We start from the raw sequence: 21,855 nt of genomic DNA, 5'->3' as shown, positions 1-21,855 counted from the left end.
TTGTGAATTTCTCCATTCTATTAGCTTCTATTAGGAGAAACATATCTGCCACAATATGTTAAATAGTTGACAAAGTCATTTGCTTCAATATTTTTATGAACATTTGTACAATCTATGGGGTAGTGTTTGAATCTTATTCTCCCAGTTCTGCCCTTATTTTGTTTCAGTCTGAAGAATGGGCAGATAATTATGCTCTAGTCCAGTGGTTCCCAACCAGTGTGCCGCGGCACTAAGGGGTGCCGTGAGATCTTTTGAGGGTGCCGGGAACTTTTGAGCTACGGAGATTTTAAATATCTATTTCCTTATAAGGGTGCCGGGAACTTTTGAAAGGCTTTCCAAGGGTGCCTCAAACAAGAAAAGGTTGTGCATCAAACAAGAAAAGGTTGGGAACCACTGCTCTAGTCTATAACATTCCATCTTATCTATTTCATATCCTGTTTTCTCTGTCATTTTCTTAGGGACTATTTGACTGATTTTATAATTGTCAAAGCTGAGATTTACAAGCTCAATATATTCTTGAAAGAATTTTCATTTAAGACTTTGATATCATACAGAAGATAAGGAGAAAGTCCTTTATCTATCTTCAATCTAAGTCATGAAAGTCATTGGAAATGAGCCATGGAAATTAAGTGTAAGACAGTCTATATATATATATATATATATATATTTGTTTTCTGAGGTTTTTCATATATATATATATATATATATATATATATATATATATATATATATATATTGTATTCATCCATTTACATTAAATGAAAGAGCTAATTTGAGAGAAGGAGCATGTATAAAACTTAACAAAATCAACTTTGGAGCTGTGGTGGTGAGCTGCAGTATTGCAGGTCAGCTCTGCTCATTGCCAGGAGTTCAATATTGACTAGTTCAAGGTTGACTCAGCCTTCCATCCTTCTGAGGTTGGTAAAATGAGGACCCAGATTATTGGGGGCAATATGCTGACCGTAAATCGCTTAGAAAGTGCTATAAAGCTCTATGAAATGATATATGTCTAAGTGCTATTGCTATTGCTATTATCTCATTTAATGAAACATTGAATGAATGAATATGAATATTTTAATTTGTATACCGCCCTTCTCCCGAAGGACTCAGGGCGGTGAACAGGCAGATAAAAAACAGATATACATAATAATTAAAACAACCCTTAAAAAACTGATTTAAATTAGCCCAAATATTAAAATAACTTAAACCCCCATAAAATTACCATTATTGGAAGCCCCAAGATTTAAGAAATTACAAACCAGTGTAAGAATTTTTGCTATTGTTACAAATTTAAAATTATTTTGGCTGGTTTTAACATTTACTAATTTTTGCTACTCCTGAGTAAGAAATTAAATATTTAGCAGCAGTAGTTCGAAACCTGAAATTTGTCAATAGAATCTGGCTTTGATTTTATCAAACATGTAACTATGTAAGGCTAAATGCCTTCCTACACTATTGCTCATGATAGGAATTTTCAATTTTTAGTATATGTCTAGCCTTTTTTTTTTTTTTTTTTTGGCAGATTATTGGATGAAGATTGGGCTTTTGCAATTTCTTCTAAAAGACTTTAGTAGTCTAAACACTTTCTATGCTTTAATGTCCCCTATTTTTAAATTCAGGCTACTAAACTATTTATTTTTTGCTTGTACTTAGGTTTTCACTTTTAAATTTTATCTTGGATGGAAACAATCCTTTTTTAGTTATAAAATGTCCCTATAGTTGTCTAATAGACAAAAGTGAAAGTGGACCTTCTTGTCTAGTTCCTCTAAATAAAGGGAAAGTAGCAGAAAACAAACTGTTAATCTTTACTTTAGATGTAGACAACTCATATAATATCTTGATCCATTTTATGAATTTCAAAGGAAATCCAAACCTGGTTAATGCAACAACAAACAATATACTGTTTATATATTTTGTCTATGTATTTTACATCTATATAGGAAAGGGCTGTCTACAATAGCACTATCAGCACCTGGGCCTCCCGCGTGGCAGGCAAGAATTCTACCACTGAACCACCAATGCAATAATGTCAGCGTTCCAGAAAACCCCTCCTGCAGAAAAGATTCCGAAACCAACATCTTTCAAAGTTCTTTTACTAGCATAGGTAAACTGGCACAGTTGGAGGAAAACCGAAACTGGGGATTCCGGTTCCTCCTTCAGTAATACAAACCCCCAAATCTCCACCCTCATGACCCCTCTGCCGGTCACATGCTCCAATCCTCAACCGTCCCATGTCGAAGCATCACTCCAACCACTCCTTCTCCAGATGTGAACCCAGCCTGACCTTGACCAGCAGAAAATGTTATTATGTCTAATCATCCCTTGCACTACCACCCTCCTCCCCTCCTTTCCCACAGAGGAGAATTGTGGCAGCGCATGGAAGCCTTCAGCCTAGTATGGCTTCCAAAGCTAACAAGTACTTTTGTTGGAGATATACTGGTAGTCTTTGATTTACAACCACAATTTCTGTTGTTAAGTGAGATATTTGTTAAGTGTATTTTACCCAATTTTATGACCTTTCTTGCCCCAGTTGTTAAACGAATCACTGCAATTGTTAAGTTAGTGGTACAGTTGTTAAATGAATCTGGTTTCCCCTTCAAATTTGCTTATCAAAAAATTGCAAAAAGTGATCACATAATCCCAGGACACTGCAACCTCATAAATATAAACTAGTTTCCAAGCGTTTGAAATTTGATCACATAACCTCAGGGATGCTACGAAGGTCGTAAATTTGTGAAAAATGGTCATAAGACACTGTTTTCAATGCTTTGAGTGGTCACTAAATGAACTGTTTTAAGTCGAGAACCACCTGTAGTTTTCCTTTTACTAACTAGATCTATGTGATTAAGATGAATTTTACTCCAAACTAGATTTATTTTAAAAGGTTTTCCTATTTTTATTCCTTCACGCTATTTCAAGAAAATTTATAGGATATTAAATTATTTCTCTGGCAAGCACATGCTGGGAAGATTTCACTGTGCAAATTAAAATTACCTAGATTTGAATGACCTTTCAGGATGTTTTTCAACTTCCCAGTCTAGTTTTCAGACCTGGGATTCCCTGATGGCCTAGTCTGCTTAGCTTTTTTAAGATCAGCCAAGCTGACCACATTAGTTGGAACTCAACAGAAGCATTTTCCATTTTCATTTAATTAGCCTACGAATGATTAAATGAAGGTTTCTGTATGTTTTGGCTTACCTCATAGTTGAAGTTACTTCTGATATTTAACCTAACATACCCACATTAAGATTATACTTTGAATTGTATAATTTGTCAACCAGAAAGAGCCATAGATCTCACAAGAAAGGGAATGAGAATTTAAAATATCTGTGAATGTCTTGTGTAATAATGCATTACTTATCCGCGACTAACTTCAGAGAAAGTGTTGCAGACTGTAATCCTCACTCTTAAGTGCACACCAAATGTCCAGATGTCTACCCACAAAATCTGTCTCTCCATTAATCCTGTAAAGCAATTCCACCATCCCTTCAGCAATTTATATGCAACCACACGCATTCAGGTTTGAGGAAAATTCTAGTCTTACAAAAATGTTGGTATTTGTCAAATTGGTCTTGTTGTTCCTCCCCTCCCCCGCCTTCCATCATTTTTACTGCAACCCAAATGTCTCAAGACTAGGAAAATCTATTTCACATGCTCCACATCAATTCCAAGATTCGTCTGCAAGAAACCTTACTGAATTGGGGAAAGGTCAATGCTGCATTCCTTTTTTAAATGGCTTAAAAAAGATGCCACACAGGAGAATGGGTGTAGCCAACATAAACCATTTTCTAAACACAGGGCATAAGGGTTTAATTATAACAAATTACACCAATAACTTTTCTTGCTAATGAACAAAATGCTTCCATAACCTCAAGAGACACACATAAACTCCAGATACAGATTATTAGTCAAATAATTGTGTAATTTAGTAAAATTTATGTAATGTAAAGAGGGAAGTAATTTACACATTTATATGCATTTGTGGCACACTCCAGACAAGGTTAGGGTGACTGAATTCATCTTGTTTTTTATTTTTAACCATGTTTTATACATGCCTATGTCAATATACAAGCTATATATACAATATACTAGCTTTCTTTGATTTTGCTGGAGTGTCAATCTTGCTCCCCCCCCCAATTTTCTTTCCAACTTTTATTATTTTGTGTTGTGTGTATGTTCTTTGCTTGACAAGGAGAGCTTTCAGTGACACATGAAAACATTTCTGGGAAACCATTTGACAAACGCATGTAGTAAAAAGTAACAGGCAATAAATAATATTTTTTAGTCAATTAACTACTAAAATAGTTTCTCAACTAAAGGTGAAATTAAGAAACATTAGTTTCTAAGCATATTTCTTGCACTCCAGTTAATCTTCATATCAAAATTCTTATTGCATTTTGAAGGCCTTCAATTTCCGTGTAGAAGAAAAGGTTGAATAAGATACAAAATATCTGACTCCTAAATCATTAATAATAAAGATAGAAGATAATCATTCTTATCATTGTACTACATTTTTAAGGTTGAAGGTGGAAATTTTTAATTCTCTCAGTCCACCAAAGATAGCATGGCTTGTGGGTCTCACACTACCAAATTCAGCACAGCATAAACTTTAGCTGGTTCTCAACTTGGGCATTTTAATACTTTCATGGTTCCCACAGATGAAAAAGAATTGATGGAAATTATGGCTAGGAAGACTTTCATGCAGTTTTAGCTGGTTCATTAGAAAGAAAAAGAAGGATTAGGGGAGACATGATAGCAGTGTTCCAATATTTCAGGGGTTGCCACAAAGAAGAGGGAGTCGGGCTGTTCTCCAAAGCACCTGAGGGTATAACAAGAAGCAATGGGTGGAAACTGATCAAGGAAAGAAGCAACTTAGAACTAAGGAGAAATTTCCTGACAGTTAGAACAATTAATAAGTGGAACGACTTGCCTGCAGAAGTTGTGAATGCTCTAACACTGGAAATTTTTAAGAAAATGTTGAATAACCATCTGACTGAGATGGTGTAGGGTTTCCTGCCTGGGCAGGGGGTTGGACTAGTAGGCCTCCAAGGTCCCTTCCAACTCTGTTGTTATATTATATTATATTATATTATATTATATTATATTATATTATATTATATTATATTATATTATATTATATTATATTATATTATATTATATTATATTATATTATATTATATTATATTATATTATATTATATTACATTACACTGGTAAGAGTCACTCATGACTTTGACATGTCATGGTCAGAGTACTCTACCTTGATTTACATGAGCTGTCCTTGGAGACTACCCAACCAAATGGTGCAGAATGCAGTCCACTTATTAATGGAAAATAGGAGGAAGAAGGTGTGTTGGATATGTTTGCTGCCTTGAGTTATTTGTATAAATAATATAGGTGGGATACAAATAAACAAACAAACGAATGAATGAATGAATAACTAACTAAATAACTAAATAAATAAATGAGAACAATCAATATTGTTAAAGTACATTTGTGCTGATGGAAAAGAATAACTTAGGATTTGAGAGACCATCTCAATTAGAGTTTGCCTGCTCAGAGCATCTTGACGGAGAATGAATGTTGAATGTTGAAAAAATATATTTAAAAAAAGAAAATTCCCATTCCTTGTGAAGCATGGCTTTCATTCTCTGCTGGAATAATTCACCCTGTGTAAATAATATCAGCCCTTGCAATTTAGATGGTCAAGAATCTAGTTAGGATCTGGCTTTTCCAGACAGCATTTGACAGCATTTCAATTTGAGAATTGAATAGACAGATGTATCTGGCATCTGGCATTGTAATAGTGATGTTTGTTTTTGCAAGCTTAGATTTAGGTGACTGAAATGGCATAGAAGCCACTGTAATAAATAGATAAAATAAATTTCAGCTGCAAACAGTCTCACGTGTGTTAGGCAGTGCTGTGGATTCAGGAATGGTACACATCTCAATCAGGATGTGCACAAATTATTATAAAGAAAAATTTATCTGTCACCTTTTTATACAGCTTCCCTCTTTTGCCTTCTGACTTAGTCTCTTTCTAGGAACAAAGCATATCACTACTGAATTTTCTGTTTCAGGAAACTTACCATATTTGAACTTCGACACCCACTTGACCATTGCCTCCTTTCCCATGTTAGGGTGGATCTGCTGCAGTTATGTTCCTCTGGAATTTTCTCCATTATCTTTCTCTCCTTCCATTTTTCTGCAGAGCAATTGTTTAGCAGGCAGGCATACATTTTCTTACATCTGCTATAAAGCTACAGTTTATTTGGCTTTCTTTCTTCCTTTCCTAGTATTTAGTTTCATTGGGTCATTCCACACTGCTTGTTTCATTCTGCTGGGTTATGTCTCTTAAGCCAGGTTCAGATATACCAGTTCAGATTACAATGGGTTAATAATGGAACTGGACTGGGGCTTACTCTGGACTATGGTCATTGTAAGATCTGACTAATCATTCCTCTCCCCTACCTTAGGGAGGGGAGAGGAATTCTTGGAAAGCAAGTTTACTGCCTACAGTAGGTACTGTGAAGATCACTCTACATTTGTTTTAGGGATTCTTCCATTCTCATTTGTTCTTGTGATTTTCCTTTGTATATATGGTCTATAGGGTTATGGGAACTTTGTAGCAGGGAAGAACTGATGCTTCAGCTTCATAAAAACAAAATACCCATGATTTTACCTTGCAACTTAAAAGCTATTAAAAACACATAGGGAAGGGAGGGGCAGGGGAGGGGAGGGGAGGGGAGGAAATATATCTATGGCAGAGAAGGAAAAAGAAATTGCATGTTGCATTTCAAGTCAAAATAGGCAGTGCCCTATCAAATCCTGCTCCTGTTAATAGCGGTGTCCCCCAAGGCAGCATTCTAGGACCAACACTCTTCATATTATACATAAACGACCTCTGTGGCCATATTATAAGTAACTGTGTTCTCTTTGCTGATGATGTTAAACTATTTAACACTACCAACAATGCTGCTACCCTTCAAAAAGACCTTGACTTTGTGTCAGAATGGTCAAAAATTTGGCAACTCCAAATCTCAACCAACAAATGTTCTGTCTTACACATTGGAAAAAAGAACCAGAACACTAAATACAAGCTGCACGGACATGACCTTGTAGATGACCCTCACTCTGTCAAAGACCTTGGAGTTCTCATATCAAATGATCTAAGTGCCAAAGCCCACTGCAACTACATCGCCAAAAAGACATTAAGAGTTGTAAACCTAATCTTGTGTAGCTTCTTCTCCGGAAAGATTACACTACTAACAGAGCATACAAAACATTTGCTAGACCAACTCTTGATTACAGCTCATCTGTCTGCAACCCACACTTCATATCGGACATTAATACAATTGAGCATATCCAGAAATATTTCAAAAGAAGAGTCCTCCACTCCTCTGATTGCAACAAAATACCTTATGCAACTAGTATACCATCATCCCCGTGCCGAAGAAGCCCACCATCAAGGAACTGAATGACTACAGACCAGTTGCATTAACATCTGTAGTCATGAAAACCTTTGAAAGGCTAGTGCTGTCCACTGAAAAGCATCACGGATCCGCTGTTAGACCCCTTGCAATTTGCATACCGAGCAAATAGATCAACAGATGATGCTGTTAATATGGCTCTGCACTACATCCTACAACATCTTGAATCTCCAAAGACCTATGCAAGGGTCTTCTTTGTAGACTTTAGTTCAGCATTCAATACCATCATCCCAGACACTCTTCTAACTAAGCTAAACCAGCTACAGGTACCTGAACAGACTTGTAAGGGGATCACAAGCTTCCTAACAAACAGGAGGTGAAGCTAAGCAGGATCACATCAGATACCTGTACAATTAGCACAGGGGCTCCCTAAGGCTGTGTACTCTCCCCACTTCTCTTCTCTCTGTATACCAGTGACTGCATCTCCAATGATCCATCTGTTAAACTACTGAAGTTCGCAGATGACACAACAGTGATTGGTCTCATTCGAGACAATGATGAATCCGCATACAGACGGAAGGTCAAATGTCTAGCCTCGTGGTGCGACCAAAACAATCTGGAACTGAACACACTCAAAACCGTAGAAATGGTGGTAGACTTTAGGAAAAACCCTTCCATACTTCCACCTCTCACAATACTAGACAACACAGTATCAACAGTAGAAACCTTCAAATTTCTAGGTTCTACCATATCGCAAGATCTAAAATGAACAACTAACATCAAAAACATCATCAAAAAAGGACAGCAAAGAATGTTCTTTCTGCACCAACTCAGAAAGCTCAAACTGCCCAAGGAGCTGCTGATCCAGTTCTACAGAGGCATTATTGAGTCTATCATTTGCACCTCTATAACTGTCTGGTTTGGTTCTGCAACCCAACAAGACAGACACAGACTTCAGAGGATAATTAGAACTGCAGAAAAAATAATTGCTACCAACCTGCCTTCCATTGAAGACCTGTATACTGCACGAATCAAGAAGAGGGCTGTGAAAATATTTACAGATTCCTCACATCCTGGATATAAACTGTTTCAACTCCTACCCTCAAAACGACACTATAGAGCACTGCACACCAGAACAACTAGACACAAGAACAGTTTTTCCCCGAATGCCATCACTCTGCTAAACAAATAATTCCCTCAACACTGTCAAACTATTTACTAAATCTGCACTATTAATCTTCTCATCGTTCCCATCACCCATCTCCTTCCACTTATGACTGTATGACTGTAACTTTGTTGCTGGTAATCCTTATGATTTATATTGATATTGATTGTTTCTTGATTACTTATTTGTAGCCTATGACTATTATTAAGTGTTAAATTTGTACCCTATGACCATCATTAAATGTTGTACCTTGATGAAGGTATCTTTTCTTTTATGTACACTGAGAACATATGCACCAAGACAAATTCCTTGTGTGTCCAATCACACTTAGCCAATAAAAATTCTATTCTATTCTATTCTATTCTATTCTATTCTATTCTATTCTATTCTATTCTATTCTATTCTATTCTACTATGCCACCAGACTTGAAATTCTGGGTTTAGAAAATTTAGAACTACGCCGCTTTCAGCATGACCTGAACATAACTCATAAAATCATCTGCTACAATGTCCTTCCTGTCAAAGACTACTTCAGCTTCAACCACAACAATACACGAGCACGCAATAGATTCAAACTTAAAGTGAACTGCTCCAATCTTGATTGTAGAAAATATGACTTCGTAACAGAGTTGTTAATGCCTGGAATGCACTACCTGACTCTGGTCTCATCTCAAAATCCCCAAACTTTAACCTAAAACTGTCTACTGTTGACCTCATCCCATTCCTAAGAGGTCTGTAAGGGGCGTGCATAAGAGCACCAGCATGCCTACCATTCCTGTCCTAATGTTCCCTTTAGTTGTATTCATTTTGTTTGTTTATTTCATGCTTATACTTATATATATTGTTTAGTATGTGTTTGACAAAATAAATAAATAAATAAAAATAAAATTAAAAGTCAGATGAGTTTAACTTGATTTAAATTCAGATGTCCTTGTTCTGCAATTCTTTGGGAATCTGATACATGTTAATTAGCCATTGTGTTTTCACTATGATTTGCTGCGATATTCATAAATAAATATTTTAAATATAAATATTTGTAAATAAAACAATTGCCAAGAAGAATTCCCCTGTAAAACTGCCCCCGTTACAGTGCCCTCCACATTCAAGGAAGCAGAAATGCTTAATGTTTTTTCTTCCATTTCCTTTTAAAGGTGAAGCTTCCTGTGAATCAAATTACTTTCTGTGAACAGTTATCCAGAAGCAGTAAATGGAAAATGGAACAGTGATTACAATTAAGGCTGTACCGAATAGTTTTTTTGCCACTATTTCTTCTAAAAGTACTGCACTGCATATGTAAGAAGTGATTAATATATACTATATTGTGTAAGTGAGTTAAACAAACACAATATATTAGTAATATTTTATTATTTATTTAAAATATTGATCTGCTGCATTATTTTTTAAAAAATTCAAAGTGATTTAAACTAATTTAAATGTTCATAATAAACAGGCATAGTGACATCACCAATAACATCAACACCATTATCCTTTTAAAAAAATATTGACGCCATTTTGTTCCACTGGGCTGCTACTGCTTTTCCCTCTTGTTTTTAGCCCTCTAATTTATGGACCATATTTATTTCATGCCTTGTTATTTAATCTGTCTGTGCCAACTCAAAATATTTTGTTTTCATGTGCCTTTGATGTTACTGGATGCCTAATCTTTCAATGTTTTGAGACATATTTGTATTATTGGTGTGGGGACCAGCCAACAGCTGCATTAAGTGGAGTAATCCACTCATGGAAGTGACAGTATATGTTTTGGGAGAAATCAGTTTTCCATGTGAGTATGTGTCAGTGTATGCATGCACACATACATATTTTGAAATAGTTTGGTTTTTTGTCTCTTTGATGTGAAGCCTAAAAGAAGGCTGATGCATCTTATTTTTCTTTCCGCCATAAAATGGCAGGAAATCATGTTTGTCTTTCTTGGTAGTTGGCCATTTAATTTTTACTCTGTGAAGACTTTGGCACCTGCAAGGAACCAACATGACACATATTGCTCATACTAAATGTAATGTATAACAGTGTATTGTCATCTATGAAATAATGACTAGAAACTAAATAATCAGTGAAGGAAGAAGAGGTATCATAAATGGAAAGCTCCCATGGTCTAAATTGTCTTTTACTCTTCTTACTAAGTAGGAACAACACTTAGGAGAAACAAGTCCAAATTAACTCTAAGTGGAATGTGTGAAAAATAACAATTCCAATTATTACTAATATTGTAGTCTTGCGTGGAAAACAAAGACTGTAGATATGCTTTTTATCCTCACATATTAGAACACTACTGTATAGACGCAATGGTTCCACTTCATCACTATTTAATTTTTTAGAAGTCTAAGACTCAATAGATGAGCCGATGAAAGGCCCATTAACAAATGGTGATCTAAATGATATGTAGTAATAAATACTAAATATATTTCTATATATAGTTCTATGATGTATTCATATTAAAAAGAAACATAAAGATTCTGCTTTTTTAAAATCAGGAATTAATCTTTGGGGAGGGAGGGAGGGAGTATTTCTATATTTCATAAATTAGTCTGTCCATCACTATTAACCACTGGTTGTAATAGTAAACAAAAGAAATTGCGGATTACAGAAGAGAGTGAAAATTATTGCTCCAGTTAGGTGTAAAATTGATCTCCATACTAAAGTAAATGAGATGCATCATACATAGTATTACTATGTAGTAATAATGTAGTATTACATTAAGTTAGGAAGCTTAATTTAATGTCTTTGGTCATTGCTAAGCTTATTCAAGGTGTCTCATTTGAAAGTGCAAATTCCATTATGTTGTGTGTAAGCTTATTATAATGCATGTTATGTACATATGTTATGTACATATATCTTAGTAAAATTTGTAACAAAACAGTCATTGGCTGTCCAGTGCTATTTCCTGTTTTCATCCTGCAATAATTTGATTCTAGTGATTTTATTAACAATGATTCATTATTTTTATGCTGAAAAATAGAAGCCAGACATTTTTGGTTTATTTTTTTTTTTATTTACCCAACTTTCAACCTTTCAGCATATTTTAGAAGCATTATATTTCTGACTAATATCCTGTCCCATCATTATTTCTGCCATGTTTTAGTGGGCTTTATTTCTCTTGTACATGTCCATCTTTAAGTGAGCAATAAAATATATTTTTTGTAATATCCTACATTGACCTTGGAGTCTAGCAGCTTGATTTATTCTTTAAATGATTCAGTGTTATTTCATTTTTCTTTTTGACTTATTATCTTCTACAGAAATGCTAACATCAAATATCACTCTGTAATCAATTAACAACATTCATCTTGCCTGACAGAGGCACTGTATCTCTGGGTGGCCATCAAAAACCAGACTGTGATTTAAATTATATATACATATCAGTAGTGGTATTCACTTACCTTAACTACCGATTTGCAAATGTGAGTGCGCACTTGTGCTTCGCTCTCACGCACCACTTCTGCACATGCGCAGAGCCTTCTGCATATGCGCAGAACGTCCATGATGACGTCCAGGCGCGTGGGAGGAGCCTCACGCCACTGCTGCTACTGGTTCTCCCGAACCGGGTAGAACCGGTAGAATCCCACCACTGATACATGCATACATACATACATGCACACACACACACACACACACACATACACGGCTGAGGTGGGAGTTGTGCAAGTGATGACTACAAGAATTGCTTGTTCTACTGTGTTGATTGTAGCATATGATAGACTGAAAAAGATTAACTTTTTTATTTCCTGTATTGGAAACCAGTACTAAAGAGGTTTGTGGTGACCATGGTCTGTCTGTCTATCTGTCTGCATCTGATTTTGGTCTTTGACCAAAAATAAATAGATTAAATATTTCCATTTAAGTTCATTTAAAAAAAAAAATTGAATGTACACCCATTTGTATGAATTAAGCTTATTGATTTAGATAATAAACTCTGATGCAATTACAGTATTTTCATCTCAATGGTGCAAATACTATAATGATTTAAACAACTATTTATATGAGTGGCAATAACTCCAGTCTGTTCACTTAGCCTGCCGGGGAATAGGGATTGAGGCAAAACTCCATGGAATTACTTGAATATGAATGGATTTATGTTTTTTCTATATATTTTTTCCTTTTCCAATACATTCACCTGAGTTTGTTGACTATATTAAAGCATGCTTTCTCCAAATGTTTTAACTGAAATGGATGTAATAATAGCTTAATTGTATTATTCCACATGATAATGTTAAAAATAATTATTGTGAATGCCAAAGATGAATAATTTGGTAAAACCTGATAAACCTTAACACTTCATGATAACTTTTCTCTTCCTCTCCCTCCACTACAACAAACTATGTATTACTTGCTAACTATCTCAAGACTAAGAAATCAGAATATGCTTGAAATTAAATGTATTTGCCTTTAAATTGTCAAGTCAATCCCTGAGCCTATAAAAAAACCCACAATCATAAGTCAGACAGAAATAATGTCAAGGACTGTTTTGCATATAACTAAAATGCATTTTCTTAAGAAGAATATACCACATGTCATCTTTAATGTGGATTAACATATGACTTATATTTTTATTGAGGTTTTTTCCAAGAAATTCAATGCAATGCACATAGTATATCATACTTTCTCTGCCCTCAATTTTTCCTTCACAAAAGTAGATTAGGCAGAGATGATCACTGATCATAGCTGACCAGGGTCTTGACCTCGATCTCTTTAGTCTTAGTCCTCTAAGAAAACACTCTCTGTCACGTTTGGAAGTTTTTCTCACAGTTCTCCAAACATCTAAGACAACACCCTTCACATTTTTGGAGTAATTTCCAGATTTCCCAGTTCAGGATGAGAACAGCTGATATAACTGGGAAGTAACCAAAGACAGGACTTTTTTAGTCGTGGCCCCAAGGTTACTACTTTCTTTTTTTTAAATTCCAATATTTCAGAATTATAGTTTTTGTAATGTATTTTGAACTTTGAGAGGGAATTTTGGGCGGGAAAATTGCACGTTGCTGATTGGTTGAAGCCTCAACCAAAAGAGTATTTAAAGAGGGGTTTTTGCCGGTTGTGTTCGCTGGGGTCACAATAAACTAAAGAGCTGTTGTCACTCACTGGTCTCCTGCCTCTTCATTGCCCGAACTTAACATTGGCGACGAGGATGGGATGTTGAGGCAGTGAGATTGAAAGAAAGAGCTGAAGGAACCAGGAATTCGAAAACCCAGCCAGTTCTCGAAGGCGGAAAATAGCGATGTCCAGCTACACGCCGCCAGCGCCATTCAACCCAGCAAAGGAGAAATGGGGGTCGTACATGGCTCGCTTCGAGTGTTTCCTCGAAGCAAACGAACTACAGGGAGTCTCGGACAATCGGAAGCGAGCATACTTCCTGAGCCACTGCGGTCCAGAGGTCTTCGATACGGCGGAGTCACTCTCAGAGCCAACGCCGGTACAATCGGTACCGTGGCAGACACTACAAACAACACTTCGAGCGCACTACGCACCGGTACCCTCAAAGTTCGTCCAACGTTTCGAATTGAGGCAACGGGTACAGCGAGAAGGCGAATCAATAAGTGTGTATATGGCCGCATTGAGGAAAGCCGCAAACCACTGCGAGTACAGAGATTTGTAGGATTCCTTACTCGAACAACTCATTTGTGGGGTCAGGGACATCAGACTACAAAGGCGGCTGCTGTCTAAAAGCAACCTGACTTTAGCGATAGCCCTGGACGAAGCCAGAGCTCATGAGATGTCCACCAAGGCAGCGGAGACCTTGCAAAAGCCAAACACGCAGGGTGCCGGGACAAAGACTACACCGGTCCACAGTGAGGAAGTCCAGGCCGAATCGGAAGGTGAGGAAGAGGAAGAGGTGTTCCACACCGGAAGGCTGGAGAGAGGTGACCGGGACGAATGTGTGAGTTGTGGGGGGCAACACCAACGGCAAAACTGCAGATTCAAGGACGCGGTTTGTCGGCGGTGTGAAAAAAAAGGACACATAGCTCGGGCCTGCCGAGCCCCCCAACCTTCCCGCCAAAAATTCAAACCGACCAATCAGAGCGCGGGAGCAGCGAAGCGGCCCGGGATTGGTCCATTTAAAAAGGGCGCGAAGTTAAACCAGACCACTGTGAGAGTGGGCCACGCATCGACATGACTAGAGAAGAAAATATTTACCCAAGTCTACATTGAAGGGGTGCAGTGCCCCATGAAAGTAGACACTGGGTCGTCAATCACAATTATGTCCTGGGACACCATTGTGAGAGACTTGCCAGCGATCGCTAAACGTCAGCTACAAACCCAGAAGCTGAGAGTGCAGGACTACCAGGGGAATTGGATCCCTGTTCGAGGAGCCACATCCGTCCAAGTCAAATATGGACAATTCAAAAAGACCCTGCTGATCACCATAGCAAACGGAACTCTACCGAGTTTGCTAGGCTGGACTGGTTCCGAGCTTTGGGCATGGGAGTGACCGGGGTCCACAGGAGCGACGTCATCCTCAGAGACGAACTACTGAAGGAGTTCGAGGACGTATTCAAGATTGCCTGGGCAAGTACGTGGGGACCCCTATTTCTTTCAACCTTGACCCCCAAGTCGCCCCCATCCGGTTAAAGGCTAGGAGGGTTCCATTCGCCCTAAAGCCTAAAATTGACCGAGAATTGGACAAGCTAGTAAGCCAGGGAATACTAGTCCCCGTCGATCATGCAAAATGGGAGACACCCATAGTAACCCCAGTCAAACCGGATGGATCGGTCCGGATTTGCGCTGACTACAAAGCAACGCTTAACAAAGCATTGCAGAAAAGTGCATACCCCGTTCCAGTGGTGCAACATTTGCTACACTCATTAGGGCAAGGGCAGGTCTTCGCCAAACTCGATTTGGCCCAAGCCTACCAGCAGCTACCTGTAGATAGCAGCACAGCTGAGGTGCAGACAATTGTCACGCACCGCGGGGCTTTCAAATGTACGCGACTCCAGTTCGGAGTTAGCGTGGCCCCAGGGCTCTTCCAGAACCTAATGGAGCGATTATTACAGGGCCTGCCAGGAGTGGTACCATACTTCGACGATGTATTGGTATCAGCTGAAAACTTAGAGGAACTCGGGGTAAAACTAAGGAAGGTGTTGGGCATTTTTAGGTCTGCGGGGCTTAAAGTTAAGCTCAACAAATGCCACATTGGGGTGAAATCTGTAGAATTCCTAGGATACCGAATAGACAGGGAAGGGATCCACCCCACGGAGAGCAAGGTACAGGCCATTAGAAAGGCCCCAGCCCCCCAAAATAAAACAGAATTACAGGCATTCTTGGGGCTTGTTAATTTTTATGCGGTATTCTTGAAGAATAAAGCAACAGTAGCCGAGCCGCTACATAAGTTGCTAGCAAAGAAAGCTGTGTGGTCCTGGGGCAGAGAAGAGGCTAGGGCATTTGAGGGGGTAAAAAACCTTTTGTCCAGCGATAGCCTCCTCATCCAGTACAATGGCACGTTGCCACTAGTGCTAGTTTGTGATGCTTCACTATATGGGGTGGGGGCGGTGCTCAGCCATAGGTTACCGAATGGAACAGAAGCCCCTATAGCGTATTATTCCTGGACGATGTCCTCTGCGGAAAGGAACTACAGCCAGTTAGATAGGGAAGCGTTGGCCATAGTCCAAGGCATAGTTAAGAAATTCCACGAATACTTGTTCGGGCGAGATTTTGAGATAGTCACGGACCACAGACCCCTTCTAGGGCTTTTAGCGGGTGACCGCCCAACACCCGTGGCACTTTCTCCCAGGCTGACCCGATGGACTATTTTCCTAGCGGCATACTCCTACAAATTGCTCCACCGCCCAGGAAAAGACTTAGGGCATGCGGATGCTCTGAGCAGATGCCCTTTACCAGAGACAATTGAAGACCCCACCCTGGGGACACCCGTCTTGCTAATTGACTCTTTGGACTCTGGCCCAGTCACATCCAAGCAGGTGGCTAGGGCATCTTATAGAGACATTACAATACGGACTGTGATCGGTTGGGTGCAAGGGTTGGCCGCTGCGCTGGGCGGCGTTCAAAGACTTTGCGAAAAACAATCAGAACTGTCTGTTCAAGGGGTGTCTGTTATGGGGGATAGGGTAGTTATCCCAGAAAAATTACGAAAATGTGTTGGAACTGTTGCATGTGGGCCACCCAGGGATTGTGCGGATGAAGAGTTTAGCGAGGAGTTATGTATGGTGGCCCTTAATGGATAAGGACATCAGCGACAGGGTAGGAAATGCCAATCCTGCCAAGAGTCGAGGTCGCTACCCCTACAGCCCCAGTTAGAGTGGGAGAAACCCCAGGGCCATGGTCCAGGATTCACATAGATTTTGGGGCCGTTCCATGGGCAGACCTTTTAATTGTAGTAGATGCCTACTCAAAATGGTTAGAAATAATCCTCATGAAAAGCACAACGGCGAGCAGTAATCACAGTCCTAAGGCATCTATTCGTAACACACGGCCTGCCCGACACCCTAGTCTCTGACAACGGCCCGCAATTCACGGCAAACCAGTTTGAGGGGTATTTAGCGGGAGAGGGCATCAGACATGTCCTCTCGGCGCCTTTCCACCCGGCAACGAACGGACTTGCAGAACGTTTCGTTTGGAGCACCAAGGAAGCGCTATCTAGGATAAGTCCAGGCGACTGGCAAACGAAAATAGACACTTTCCTGGCAGTCCAACATAGGACCCCTTGTGTAACAACTGGCCGCAGCCCAGCGGAACTCTTAATGGGCAGGAAACTCAGGTGCCCGCTAGACCGACTAAACCCAACTTATACCCCAGACGGGTACAAGGGTATTCAAGGAAAAACCAGGGAAATGACAGTGGGTGACCCAGTATGGGCACACAACTATAGCGAGGGCCCAACATGGTTAAAGGGGGAAATTCTGGGCATAACCGGACCCAAATCATACGTAGTAGACATGGAGGACGGCCGGGTATGGAAACGCCACATAGACCAGTTAAGAAAACGTATACCAAACAAACTAGAAACCAAACAACCAGGCCCTGACTACCAATTGTTTGAATCTGCAGCTGACTCAAACCCGAAGCGAGCGGAGGACTTATCTGATTCCGATGAAGTCCAGCGACGCCAACCGGTTCCTCCTGAAGGCAACAGGAATGACTCAGCCAATAATCCAGGGCCGGACAGCCTGGAGGAGGAGCTGGGAGGAACAAACAGTCCCTCTGACCAGCTCGACTCTCTCCCAGAGAATGAACTGCGCAGGTCAGAAAGAGTTAGGAGACGCCCAGTCTACCTGCGTGACTACGTAGAGAAATAGCATGTAAATGTTATGTAAATAGAGGTACAAAGCATTCTGGGAGGGAAGGAGTGTAATGTATTTTGAACTTTGAGAGGGAATTTTGGGCGGGAAAATTGCACGTTGCTGATTGGTTGAAGCCTCAACCAAAAGAGTATTTAAAGAGGGGTTTTTGCCGGTTGTGTTCGCTGGGGTCACAATAAACTAAAGAGCTGTTGTCACTCACTGGTCTCCTGCCGCTTCATTGCCCGAACTTAACAGTTTTTATTTTGCCTTATACAGAAAAACAAAAAAATATCTTTAAAAGACACACAGTAAAGGGAGCAAAGAACATATCCGTATTTTTTTTAAAAATCTCACTTTTTAAACAAAATATTAAACCTTGATCCCACAGAAAAAATAGTGATCAATCTTTCCACGACTTGTACCGTAAATCCAAGACTGTAAATATAGTGTATTACATTGTAGTACAGGTAGTCCTTGACGTACAACCAAAACCGAGCCCAAAATTTATGTTAAAGTGAAACATTTATTAAGTGAGTTTTGCCCCATTTTACAACCTTTCTTGCCACAGTTGTTAAGTGAATCTCTGTAGTTGATAAGCTAGCAATCCGGTTGTTAAGTGAATCTGGCTTTCCCATTGACTTTGCTTGTGAGAAGGTTGCAAAAGGTGACCATAAATAGTCATTTATGACAGCAACCGTCATAAATATGAACCAGCTGCCCAGCAATTGAATTTTAATCACACGGTCATGAAGATCACACAATCATGGGGATGCTGCAAAGGTCTTTAACTATGAAAAATGGCCATAAACCATAAAGGAAAAATCTTTGTTGCTCAGGGTTGAAATGAAATGTCCTTGGTGCTCTCTGACCTTGCTTTTTTTCTTGCAAACATTTCATTACCCAAACTAGGTAACCCCATCAGCGCTGATGAGGTTACCTCCTAGTTTAGGTAATGAAAAGCCTGTAAGAAAGCAAGCAAGCAAGCAAGAAAGCTCAGAGAGCACCAAGGTCCCCTCAGAGGGTCACAAGTCACATTTTTCATTGACGTTGTAACTTTGAACGGTCACTAGACGAACTTTTTAAAGTCGAAGACTACCAGCACTCTGGTTAAGTCATGCCGAACATACCCTCTCCCTCCCAACCCCCGACCCCCAACTCCCCTCTCTCTTCAGTGCGGCGTGCTCGCTCGCGCACGCGCTGTCTTTAGCCGCGGCGGCGACTCCAGGCAGCGCCTTCTCCCTCTTCGCGTCCTCTCGCGCCGCCGCGCGTGCTCGAACGCTCCTATCCGTTCTCATCCCCGCGAATCGCTTCCTCGGTGACGTGTAGGGGCGCGCGGTGGCAGCACCTCCCCGCGCGCTGCTTAAAAAGAAGAAGAAAAGAGGGAGCGAAACATGAGAGCCCTAGTGAGCTCCAGCTCCCGCCGGCAGCAGCAGAGCAGGCATCACGCCCGGCAGCCTGTCCCCCTTAGAACGGCAGCGTCGCTTATATATGGAACACCGCAAAGGGACTTGCGGCTGCCATCTCTACCGTCGCCTCCTTCGCTTCAGCCGCCAGCGCAGAGAACCTTCAGCCCGGGGAAGTTTACGCTCCGCACTTGGGCACCTCGGCAGCGCCTGTTAAACCTGCGGCCGCTCTTGTCAAGTGGCAAAAACGTCCCGCGCCGAAGCTCAGCATCTTCTTGCCTTTGCTCAGCTGGGGCGTGCGCCTGTCTGTCTGGTTGCCCGCCGGGTTTTGTTCGCTGCCCGTCCCTTCAGCTGTCGCGGCTCTCTCGCTCGTTCGCCTTGGAAAGCGACCTCCCGTATCAAAACACAAACTCCGAGAGGTTTCCAAAGGGAAGCCTTGCATCATTGGGATTGCATTGGGATTGGATCCCCTCAGCCGGCGCGTGAAGTGTTCCCAAGCGGCATGGTGGGGCTAAAGATGCTCCCATTGAAGCTGCTCTTGGTGGCCCTGGTCCTCTGCTTCTTTGAAGGGGAAACCAAGTTTGGCGAGGCCACTGCCAAGAGGAGAAGGTGCTTGAATGGCAGCCCCCCCAGACGCCTCAAAAAGCGAGATAGGAGGCTGATGGTCCTGGAGCCCCCCAACAGAGGGGAGCTGCTGTGCCAGGGATTCTACCCTCGCCTGTCCTGCTGCTCCAGGGCTGAGAGGCAAGGATTGCTCCAGATAGAGAGCAACAAGGTAGGCTCCAGTTGGGTTGGATAAGGTGGGTGAGAGACCAAAGGGGCATGGAGAAGTTTATCGGAAAGGAGTCTCTAGATCTAGACTTCTAGTGATTTGGTAAAGGAAAGAAAACCAGCAAGAGGTGGAACTCACAAACATCACTTAATGGTGTTTGGAGAGGTGTTTCAGGGGTATAGACGAAGGTAATAAATCACCTTGGTTAGGTTCTGAGTTTTGCTGGCTTTGAAGGCCACTTCATTGGCTTTAGGAAGTTGTGGGTTGAGAAGTGTTCCTTGTGGTCCCTCCTTGGATTACAGTGGCACTATTTTTAAATACCCTTGTCATGCTGACTGAGAATTTTTGGAGCTGTTATCTATGAAAGGTTGAGGAAAAGCTGACTGAACAATGGACTTCGTTGAACATAGTATGGGAAAATCCTGTTCCTTCTAGATGCTGAACTTTTGGCATTGTTGTAGTCCATTTGAGGGTATTTCTTACCAAATGGGGTTAATTTTAAATGTTTCTTTGTGCTGAATCTAACTGCAGCAACCTGTATCTTTGTTCTGTCTGGGAAAACTATTTCAAGTGGGTTATGAGGAGAAAGAGTAGTAGTTAGTACTGACCTTCAAAATTAGAAGAAGGATGCATTCTAAATGCTGAAGAATAATTAGGCAACAGAATAAATCCTGTATACAGGAAACAGTCTATTTCACCTCTGCCATTACTAGCCAGGTGCTCATCCATGGAAGAGGAGGAGGAAAGCAATATATTATGAAGAGAGCAGGGTTTATGTATTTACTTTAGAAGACAAATTTTGAGATAAGGAACCAGCAAAGGACAGGAATAGAAACATCCTTCTGAGAATTTCAGTTATCAAATAGAAACAAATGTAAAAATGAGTTCATGAGTAAAATAGAAAACAAGTAGAATCTGGACTGTAGCTGAAAAGGAGATGATGCAGACAGAGGAATCTGCCAAGAAGGATTAGTGGACTTTCTTGGACTCATTTGGCATGCCATGATAGTGATGAATTGTAAATTAAGGTGGTGGTGATAGTTATTCTTTTTCCTGAAGCGAGAAAAGTGTGCACAGTTTGTCCACATGTTTGGGCAGGAAACTTCAGATAGCAGATGGTGTCTGGGAGAACAGATGATGCTAGGATACTGCAAAACGTTTATGATGTCTTCAGGTCTTCCATCAATTAACTCAGGCTCCTCTGGAGAGAAGCTGAGAGGATAGGATGAGTGAATTCCATGAATTTGTTCAAAGCAAATTGGTATAGGATAACCTCATATATGCAGTGGTTGACATTAATTTCATAAAGAGAGAATGCCTAGTACCTTGTCTCTTATACTTCGTAACCTTCTATCTTTAAACATTTCATTGACTTGAGAAAAGAGGAAAAATACGTACCAGTAACTTTTCTTGGAAACATGGTGAGAAATGACAATCTAGCTATTTTAGAATAGTAAAGTTGCCTGTCTGTTGATGGGGCTGCAATTCACTGCCTTTCAGCCTTGTGGATATTATAAGTTTTGCAGCCTATTGTTTTGATCAGGAGTGCAACGTGCAAAACTGAAGCTAGGGAGGGAAATGGGATGAATAAATGTCATTGAGAATCACTGCACGTGAAACAAACAATCAGGTGTCTTTCTCATTGCCCTCCCACTCCCCCCCCCACTCCAGCATTTAGTTTAATTAAGAATTCCTCTGTTACAACACTCCAGTTGTCAAGGTCTGAGAGTGGCTTGGAAAACTTGTGCTTCAGTCTTTCTGGCCCAGGCACAATTAAAAAAAAATACCCAGGCTGAATCGAATTTTTATGCTCAGTTCACGGTAGATTTCACCCCA

At 40.3% G+C, this 21,855-nt stretch overlaps 1 protein-coding gene across 3 annotated transcripts in view; it reads left to right on the top strand.

The window, feature by feature from the left end:
* The first annotated feature begins 19,226 nt into the window (after window positions 1-19,226).
* Window positions 19,227-21,855, top strand: part of HHIP (hedgehog interacting protein) — an 85,498-nt gene continuing 82,869 nt past the window's right edge. For all 3 annotated transcript variants that reach the window (XM_058193173.1, XM_058193172.1, XM_058193170.1), the window contains exon 1: window positions 19,227-20,022. In XM_058193173.1, the coding sequence (XP_058049156.1) occupies window positions 19,750-20,022 (273 nt within the window). In that variant the 5' untranslated portion in view covers window positions 19,227-19,749. The remainder of the gene's footprint in view (window positions 20,023-21,855) is intronic.

The sequence above is a fragment of the Ahaetulla prasina genome, chromosome 8 (genome assembly GCF_028640845.1).
Source record: "Ahaetulla prasina isolate Xishuangbanna chromosome 8, ASM2864084v1, whole genome shotgun sequence".
NCBI classification, from domain to species: Eukaryota; Metazoa; Chordata; class Lepidosauria; order Squamata; family Colubridae; genus Ahaetulla; species Ahaetulla prasina.
The sequence above is the reverse complement of the archived record's forward strand: the minus strand, read 5'-3'. Positions and strand labels throughout refer to the sequence as shown.